Source organism: Triticum dicoccoides, chromosome 4B, assembly GCF_002162155.2.
Source record: "Triticum dicoccoides isolate Atlit2015 ecotype Zavitan chromosome 4B, WEW_v2.0, whole genome shotgun sequence".
Classification (NCBI taxonomy): Eukaryota; Viridiplantae; Streptophyta; class Magnoliopsida; order Poales; family Poaceae; genus Triticum; species Triticum dicoccoides.
In genome coordinates, this window is record NC_041387.1 from 575,043,148 (window position 1) to 575,052,468 (window position 9,321).

General features: G+C 41.4%; 1 protein-coding gene across 2 annotated transcripts in view; it reads right to left on the bottom strand.

Moving 5' to 3' along the window:
• Positions 1-17: 17 nt before the first annotated feature.
• The window catches only part of LOC119291510 (DNA topoisomerase 3-alpha-like), a 9,916-nt gene continuing 612 nt past the window's right edge, over positions 18-9,321 (bottom strand). The window contains exons 2-25 of one of the 2 annotated variants that reach the window (XM_037570277.1): positions 9,133-9,321; positions 7,417-7,595; positions 7,242-7,314; positions 6,795-6,917; positions 6,590-6,711; positions 6,450-6,522; positions 6,225-6,341; positions 6,019-6,102; positions 5,375-5,554; positions 5,116-5,244; positions 4,320-4,394; positions 3,773-3,862; positions 3,574-3,678; positions 2,826-2,860; positions 2,585-2,714; positions 2,420-2,472; positions 2,246-2,342; positions 2,046-2,163; positions 1,861-1,932; positions 1,668-1,751; positions 1,242-1,376; positions 952-1,140; positions 761-875; positions 18-426 (exon numbers count right to left, since the gene is read on the bottom strand). The exon at positions 9,133-9,321 is cut by the window's right edge and continues 30 nt beyond it. In XM_037570277.1, the coding sequence (XP_037426174.1) occupies positions 171-426; positions 761-875; positions 952-1,140; positions 1,242-1,376; positions 1,668-1,751; positions 1,861-1,932; positions 2,046-2,163; positions 2,246-2,342; positions 2,420-2,472; positions 2,585-2,714; positions 2,826-2,860; positions 3,574-3,678; positions 3,773-3,862; positions 4,320-4,394; positions 5,116-5,244; positions 5,375-5,554; positions 6,019-6,102; positions 6,225-6,341; positions 6,450-6,522; positions 6,590-6,711; positions 6,795-6,917; positions 7,242-7,314; positions 7,417-7,595; positions 9,133-9,321 (2,823 nt within the window). In that variant the 3' untranslated portion in view covers positions 18-170. Of the gene's footprint in view, positions 427-760; positions 876-951; positions 1,141-1,241; positions 1,377-1,667; positions 1,752-1,860; positions 1,933-2,045; positions 2,164-2,245; positions 2,343-2,419; positions 2,473-2,584; positions 2,715-2,825; positions 2,861-3,573; positions 3,679-3,772; positions 3,863-4,319; positions 4,395-5,115; positions 5,245-5,374; positions 5,555-6,018; positions 6,103-6,224; positions 6,342-6,449; positions 6,523-6,589; positions 6,712-6,794; positions 6,918-7,241; positions 7,315-7,416; positions 7,601-9,132 lie in introns of both variants that reach the window. The other variant, XM_037570276.1, reaches the window with a different exon arrangement.

The following is a 9,321-nucleotide window of genomic DNA, read 5'->3' on the forward strand; positions in this document are numbered from 1 at the left end:
TGTTTGCAGGTCTCGTGTGTGAGTTGACACAGGCTCACGCATCCATCTTCACTTGACAGCTTACGAGCAGCAGCACTGCCACATCACTAACATGCCTATGATACACTTAGTACAAATAATAGATGTACTAGATTTGCTTCGTGCATGCAAATGTATGCTGCCAATCCGTGCTATCTCCCACGGTTTGGGCATGCGTTGGCGAAGTGGGAAGGGTCGCCGCAGGTGAAGCAGCAGCCGTGCACGGTGTCGCCGGTCGCCGAGACGAACGTCATGCCGTCGGCGTCGGCGTTCCCCCGGCCCCTCCTGCCTCGCCCGCCGCCTCTACGACCTGCCGATGCAGATGCGGACGCGGATGCTTGCCTGCCGCCACCGCGGCTGCCGCGCCCACGGCCCCTGGGCGCCACGTTATCCAGCTCGTCTTCCCATCTGCATTGTATGTACAGAGCGTCAGGCAAGAGAACTGGGCTATTAAGCTTGGTGCAAGCCTTCCATTAACAAAAGCAAGCAGGCGAGCATAACTATTAAGCCAACTATTAACTTGATGCAAGCTTTCAGCAATCATATATGCAAAAAAATTCTACATAAGTAGTGATTGCCCTAATTGAGCTAGTTGCATATGCAGTGTGGTGCTACATGCATCCACGGTTTCAGCCTTTCAGGTAGTAAGATCAAGTAATTTTGTTGTGACTATTAGTTTGTATCAGGTACTTATGCATGCCACAGACAAAATATTGCACAATAAGGGGTTAAAACAGCATACACAAAAAAGCCGCATCCAGGATTTTGACATTTATAGAACTTCCTCCCTCTGTTCGCCTCTGTATTAGCCGTTCGATTTATGCAGGCCTCTCCACATGTAGTGCAGAGTACTTCACCTGCATTTGAAAAGTCACTGAAGATTAAGGCACCAGCTCTGGATAAGAATAGAGAAGTACGTAGCACTTTACATACCTGATGATGATGCATTTCTTGAGTTTTGGGTGAGGCCCGTGTGGGTCGAACGAAAGCCTTGTGGATTCACACCAGGTGTCTGCTGCTCATTAGCAAACTGGCTGGCCGTACGAAAAACAGTATGCAAATCCTGCCTTGGAGTCCCCTGCCTTACTCCGACACCACTCGGAGTCTGGCTTTGACCTCTCCCTGCAAAGTCATGTGATGATAAAATAAGCGTCAATGAAATGAATGTTTGTCATGTATTTGGAAAAACAAACCATGGAGACACTTGGGGGATGAACAGAAACCTTGGGGGTTCACAGCAGGTGTGTGCTGGTTAGCAAATTGCCCCGTTGAACGAGAACCAGTAGGTAAATCCTGCCTTGGAGCCCCCTGCCTTACACCACTCGTAGATGTAGTCTGAGTCTGGCTTTGGCTTCTTGCTGTGAAGTAATATAATTTGTCACAAAATAAGCTTTTATGAGTGGCCATTATAGTCATGTGTCCAGAAAAGTAAGACATGGATACAGCAGAAGCAAGAACAGAAAACAAGCATGCTTAGCATTTTATCTTTATGAGAGAAAACTGGAAGCTCCTATTAAGAAAGTAAGCATAAAACTGTGTTCATTTCAGCCCCACACTGCCACACACTATACCTTTATTTAGAACTGTAAACGGACGAGCACAACAGTCGGCCCATGTATGAAACAGACAACGAGGACAAACATCCATACCTGGCGTCGTAGTCTGGTTATGATGTTGAAATCTACTCATCTCTGTAAGCTCTTTGAGTACATCATCACATCCACCAATGCAACCTATCAGAGTAAAGGATAGATATGTCATGATATGACCTTAAGCACTAGTAAGTCATACCACGTTAACTAAAATAGGTATAAAACTGCAATTTAAGTTAAGATAACATACCCAGGTGATCAACATCGAAACTTGGTGGGATATCCCTTCGGTTGAACTTAAATTGGATCTTATAAACAGGACCTGTAAATGCGGTGGATTATCATTTCACTGAGAGAAACAACAGAATATTCAGGCCATGCAAACATAAGCCAGACTGGTAGCACAGTAGCAAAAAATGGGGAACTAATGATCACCTGGAACGCAGGTAGGACAAATTTGTTGCGTCACAGCAGCTTCTGCAAGGGACCCGGGCAGCCATACTACATTTCTACACTGAGGAAAGCCCCGACAGCCAACCATAAAACCACCATTCTGGGACAAGAAAAGCAAAGCTCAAGCATGACACGTCGCAATTCCCTGAAGAAATGAAAAGAAGCACTGGAAGACAATTTACCGGCCTTCGCTTCAGCAACATTTCAGAGTCGTTGCATGCACCACAGGGTCTTACAACTTCAATGGTATTTTGTGTCTCATTGATAGGTCTATTTGACCTAGAAAAGAAAAATAGTCAAAGTGAAGCTATAAACGTGCAGCAAGAAAAGAAGGAAATCAAAGGGATCCACCAAACCTAGCAAAGAATGTTCCCATTGCATCAAGGAGCTTCACTTTGTTTGCCCTTGCCTACATGATCACCAAGTGGTCAACTTACAAATAATAAATTTAGAGCAACTGGGTGGGACTGTATTAATTCAATTGGTGACAACCATGGAATGCTCAGTAAACTACAACTTACGTCCAGAAAACAAGCCTTCATCTGCTGCAAACAACCCTCAAGTACTTGCGCTTTACTCTTTGTACCGACACTAACTGATTTCATGTCAGATTCCATCATTGTTCGTAAATAAGGTTTCCAAAGCTCATACCTAAAATTTTGAGTTTCTTTGAGGAACTAGGTACATTTCATCCAATATAAGTTGAAAGGTAGAGGTGTTCAATCCTTTTTTTTAAAGGTATAGATATAAGAATTAGCTTACCCCATTTCATCATAACCCATTACCAACGCCTCCCCCTACATTTACACACACAAAAAACAATGAAAACATGTCAATGGAAGAACTGTTACTTTCTGCACACTGGAGAAATGCTATCCATTCCCAATTAAAAAATCTAAATAAAAAAATTTGACTGTAAAAAACATGATGAGTACTAATTGGGAAGGAAATCTAACAGAAGGCGTCACATTTGCATTAATATGAATTGGTCAATTGGATTCTGCTATTTACTCAGAAATTAAGCAGGTTTTACATAAGCAAAATGTAAACGCACCTTACTTTCAGATATCAAAAGTATTACATAGATTACTGATGATAAGAGTGGCTTCCGTACGGAAGCGATGGAGTTTCCACAGCAAAGTACTCCCTTCGTTCCATATTAGTTGTCATTGATTTAGTACAAAGTTGTACTAAATCAGCGACAAGCCGACAACTAATATGGATCGGAGGGAGTATTCAAGATGAGAATTATGTGTATTTTCTCTCCTGAGTTTTGAATATATCATTCAAGAAAAGGTTGCACTTAGTAGTGTGGCTAAGGAGGCGCTTCACAAAGTGCGGGCAAAGACTTCTTAAGTGCACTTCTGGGTTGCTAAACAAGCCAAGGTGCACGAGGCGCTATATTGTGAACACACTATTAACAAACACAATTATAGCCATAAAAATCATTTAAATAGCATATATCTACATGCAATGGTATAATGGAGCTTTCGTATGGCATGAAACACACAAGATTTGTTGGGGAGAAACGTGAATTTGCATCTTTGGTTGCATAACAACGGTCAAGTAGCTTTTTTATGTGTTCATGCATGGTTGCATCGGTGCCGATTCCTGCCTGGAAATAGCACCAAAGGGAGTCAGACATTTGCACAACTCAGCATTTTAGAGTAATAAAGAGTAAACATAGAAGACAAGAAGAATTCATGTACTTTATCCATGCAGCTAAGGAGGTCAGCTTCAGCAAGAAGAGGTGGTGGTCGAGTTACTCCTGAATCAAGTGTTAAAGACGTCGGAACAAACTGCAAGGTTTTGTATTGGCGTTAAAAAATATTGTTGCATTGAAATTAAAAGGAAAAAGATGTTCAAGGTCATAATCATTTTTGAAGGAATTGACAAGCAATTGATCCCTACATATTAGAGTTGCCAGATATCAGGCAATTAATCCATACCCATTATACTGACTGATATGCTACAATATATATTGCAACCTTCCTATGTGTCACCAATATTTGCAACAGCATACAAGTATCAAGATTTCAACACAAAATATGACCTCTGGAAGATGTTCCCATACTGGGACTTCTTTTTTATCTCAACTTGCATAGGAGGCATGAAGAAACTAACAGGAAATGTTTTAACAAATACTCCCTCGGTTCCAAAGTAGTGTCGTGGTTTTAGTTCAAATTTGAACTAAAACCACAACACTTAGTTTGGAACGGAGGGAGTAGAATAGAAGTAGGGTAGAATGTAGCAAACCTGCTGTCCGATGGTGTATGTTGGAAGTAATGAACCACCCCATGAGTCATAACGATAAACGTCCAAATAATTTTTCTACAGAGAAAGTATAAATGTTTTTTATTAAAAAGGAACTTTTACACATCCCAGATGTATAAGAGAATGGATGACTCTTACTGGACCAAAAAACCTTGGTGACAGTTTAATAAATCTAGTAATAATAAGATAAATAACTTTTCTTGCATGGGTTCACTGGGCAGAGCATTTCTCTGTACTAGCATAAGGCCCTGTTTACTAATAAGCCACCTAAGTACCAATCAGCGTCAAGGAGAAGCAATTATTTGTCACACATTTATTGTTAAACTGCATGTTGGTTATCGGATTCATTTTTGAGAAATATAATTCCCCTTTGTGTCCCTTTTTCAGAAAATATTATATCATAAACAAAATTGCAATAAGTTATTTTCTATGAGCTTTCCCAGCTCTAAGCTCATATGTTAAAAACAACCAAAACATATCACCACGTCAACATTAAGTAAATAAGGGAATCCGCTAAAGCTACATCACCTCTGAATATTAGGTAATTGCAGATAACATACATTATTCTATGCTTGTTTCTCAGCTATATTGGTATAACTGGTATTACAGCTACATTGTCTCTGTAAATTGGGTAAAGTTACTTTATTACTGATATCATAACATTTCCATGCCAGAGAATAAGGATACCTGACAAGTTTCATGTTTGTTGAAATATGGGTAGTAGATTAATAGACGTAAGCAACAATAGAAGATGATAGCAACATTTGAGGATGCTCACAGCAAGTACGACACGCCCTGATGCATTGAACTGTTCACCGGCAATGTCAACTTCCACAGTTGTCTCGGCTCCAACTGCAGGTTGGGAGCAACAAGCAAGGAAATGGCGAACAACTAGCTCATACACTTTCTGGACAGCAGAAACAGATATGGAAAACATTATTAGATTTGTGGAGCATAAAAACAACAGATTTGAAAAATTACTATAATCTGATGTGAGGCTGATAGATATTTCTCTTCTATTTGGTAGTGCTACGTACCTTGTGGTCTGGAGACCAGTTGTTTTCACCAGTCGAAAACTTTGTTGGATGAATAGGAGGATGTGCCTTGTCATCATGACCACCATTGCTGGGATTTCTCCAGAGCCTTTCTTCAGGATTCAGAAGACGTTGGGCATACGTTCCCCAATCAGGATGATCCACTTGTTCACGTACAATTGCCTAAGTAAAAGGGAGCAACCCATGTCAGGGCAATCATGCCAGGATGAGCAAATGAAAATTAATAACAACTTGAGAGTAAATAAATGTTTATTCATCGCAAGTATGAGTTGGACAGTAGAGATGCCTTTTATATTTTTCTTATGGTTATTCAGCAATGAAGATCATCAGGTGGTAACATATATCTACATCAGGTCAAACGGAAAGAAACAGGAGAACTATGCCTATGAGACCATGGCTACTTTTTTTCCAAACTAACATTCACTAGAGAAAATTATTTTATAATATGTTCCTTTTTTTAGGATTACATGTTCTTTAGAATTTGGTTTCCTTCATGGAACAAAATAATATCATGTTAAATATGTTAAAAGTGCAACACTGTAGATATAAATCTAGAAAGAATGTGTAAGCAGAATCAGGACAATGAATAAAAACATGGACAAGGCACACTAGCATTCATAACTGACATGCAGATCAGTGTTTGGAGAGAAACTATCAGTCTCTGTCCTGGGATAACTAATGAATCCAGCTTGGTAAAGTTCTTCAGCCACCTGGTATGAATAGCACAAGAGTTCAGCAAACGAAGCAATTAGGAAATAGAGCTATGCATTTTTTACTAGCAAAACTGTTAAGAAAAAATAAGACACCAAAAGGATTTAGTTTTCTAATATACCTTCATTGTGTGCTCTGAACTCATTCTGCAGCACCTAGAAGCACGTTTCTGAAGCTCCACGGTACTTAGTGGGTATGGAGGGTATTTTAGTTTCTCCTGATTCCTGACATTCTGTACCTGTAGAGATAAAATAAAACAACTATAGGTACCTCTGATCTGTCATTAAAGTTGTCCATCATTGTTAATATTGTAACCAGTGGTGAAACAGAAGATGTGAGGACTCACTGTTGCCATTGGTTCATGGACACACATTTCATAGATCACAACAGCGGATGAGTAATCAAACAAATGGCCACGTCTGCCAAACAAGAATATGTCACACAACTTTTCTGATTGAAGTTCAGGACGGCTGAAGCGAATCTTACATCCAAATAAACGACGCGGTGCCTTCATCTGAAGTGTGAGAACAATTTATTGTCCAGAACTCTTCAGGTTCGTGAGCTTGTATCTCCCAGAAACGCTCAACTATAAATCCTAGAGTTGGAAACTGGAATGAAATGAAAATCTTAGACAGGGAATAATAATGCGTATGCATTCAATATGTTCAGTTAATATTATATAGTGAGGTACCTGGCAAGGACCATAGCTCAGAACCATATTCCTTTCTTCCCCACTGACATCAAGGACAAATGCATCTTTTAGCAGCATTGTTTGAAACCTAGTGAAGGAGGCACCTATGCGAAGGTCAATTTCCTGCACAAAAATTCTTATCATTATCTGTGCTTTTGAAGACAGCAATAAGGCGCAAACAAATGTTTATTCGTTTGATGAGAAGAGGAGTACTAATGCTATTCTTTTGGAGAAAAATGAAGAATATTAGCAGGACAGTTTGTACTAGCATCTTTGTGTGTTTTAGGTTTATTTGTACAAAAATAGTACAAAGGCACAGCGTCAGAATATTCTCATGGCTCTCTGTTTGCTGGCATCGTAGTAGTATTTGTTTTGAGTTGATAGTTGGCACACAAGAATATTAAGCATCAATGACAATTTGACAATCAGATGCAAAACTGAAGTAACCTGTCTTGCATCCACAGCATCAGCAAATAGCTTGTTGGGTCTGGCGAGATGTTGCACAGCTTCATGTATTTCCCTGCAGTTCAATTTGTAAGACAATTGAACTGAAATGGATATGCCATCTTTCCATAACAGAAAAACTAACGGAAACGGTCCATTAATCTGGAGCAATCAATACCTGGGAATCAAAGCTGAGAAACGAGCTCTCCAAATGTTTAGATTACGATTGGCGCCCGCACAAATGTCAACCACTTCATATGCGATATTCTCGCCCTCTCTATCACAATCAAGCCATAACACAAGCCATTGACACGTCCTAGCTTCCTCTTCCAATGTTCTCTTTATGTCCTGTTTATCCTGCACTTCAAAAACAAAATTCACCAATAGATCTCGAGTTCAGAAAAACTTAGCTTATACTAACGTCATGATCATGCCACACCCATCATAGCTTTGAACAAAAATACAAGGTAATCTCAGTGTGTTCACAACGTGTTGAGCAACCTGGTGCATGTAGCTCCCGCTTGCGCAGGGTCCAGGGAAGGGTCCGACCACTTTGGGTCTATAGTACGCAGCCTTTCCCTACATTTCTGTAAGAGGCTGTTTCCAGGACTTGAACCCATGACCTCATGGTCACAAGGCAGCAGCTTTACCACTGCGTCAAGGCTCCCCTTCATGATAACTGAATATTGACAGTGAAGCCTGACCATGGTTGTGTATTCCTCGATTAACTCAGAAGTGAGAAGAATGTACCAAGAGCAAACCAAAAGTTTTTTGAAGAAAACGCAATAGCCTTGTGTCTCGAAAAAACGCAAGAGTGAACCAAAAGTAAAACAAATAATGCAGCTGATGAACGGAGAGCACCAAACAATACATGCTCTCAGGTCCTCCGCATCCAGCTTTCATTAGACATAACGCACTTTCCCTTTTTGGACATGAAGCAATGTCAAACAATATCAGCCAGCAAGCTTAAGCATTGTTATGGCTGTTTCAAGCAACTAGGAGGCAGTATAAATTTGTCTGGTGCTGGAATGGGAGAATAAAGATCAAGCTGGAGCCTGGAGGAGAGGACACCCACATGACTGGTGTAAACCATTGGTACTCATGTTTCTTCTCAGGTCTTTCGGTACTTTGCTTGGCTTCCGCATTTTGCTGCATGAGCTTCAGAGTTGCAGTTTTTTTTACATTTTAATGTATGAAAATATTGCTCCAAAGCCTATAAGGGCTAGAAATTAAATGAAGCTGTAGGTAAACTTTTATTCCATTATAAACTGTTTCCTATGAGCACTATTTCTGCCAAAGGGGGTTGATCGCAGTTTCCAGTAACAACAGTACAAGTACACGAATATGTCCGCAATAACAATTCACAAGTTTAGCCTGCAGTGTTCCCCTCCTAGTACCACATCCCTATGGTGCATCGCATACATGTGTGTGACCATAAACAGTTTGCGGTTGAGCAAATGACAAAAGGTGATTGATACCAAGCCACATCCATTCAACTCCGAAAAAATTGCTCCTGATGTGGGATTTAACAAATTTACTTGCAAAGAGTAGCAATGTGGCATGAACAAAAACAGCATTGGCATCCGTTGACACTACCAATCAGGCACCCTCAGTAGCAGCATGCCCAAAAAATCCTTAAGGGAATAAGGTAGAGCACACCACAACACTCCGCACATTCATTGCTCGACAAAATTCCCGTAAGGCATATACTTCCTATGTGCTGAACGCAACCAACCCCACAGACGCGGGCACATAGATGGCACGAAACACCCCCAACATAATGCCTGAACCAATCAAAGGCAACGCGATAGGCCACCGTTCACAGGCCGCGGTACCCGCGCGCACCAACTGTTCGGCGGAATGCGCGAGCAGGGGGGCAGGGAGGGAGGGGTACCTGGGGGACGGCCTTGCGGACGGGGGCGTGGAAGAGCTCGGCGGGGTCGCAGGAGTACCAGCGGCGGTAGCGGTCGTCGAAGTCGAGCTCCATGAGGTGGCCCGTGACGGAGGTGACGAGCATGTGGCAGGCCTGGGCGCCGATGGCGTAGTTGAACTCGAAGACGCGGTTGTAGCGGGACCGGCCCGC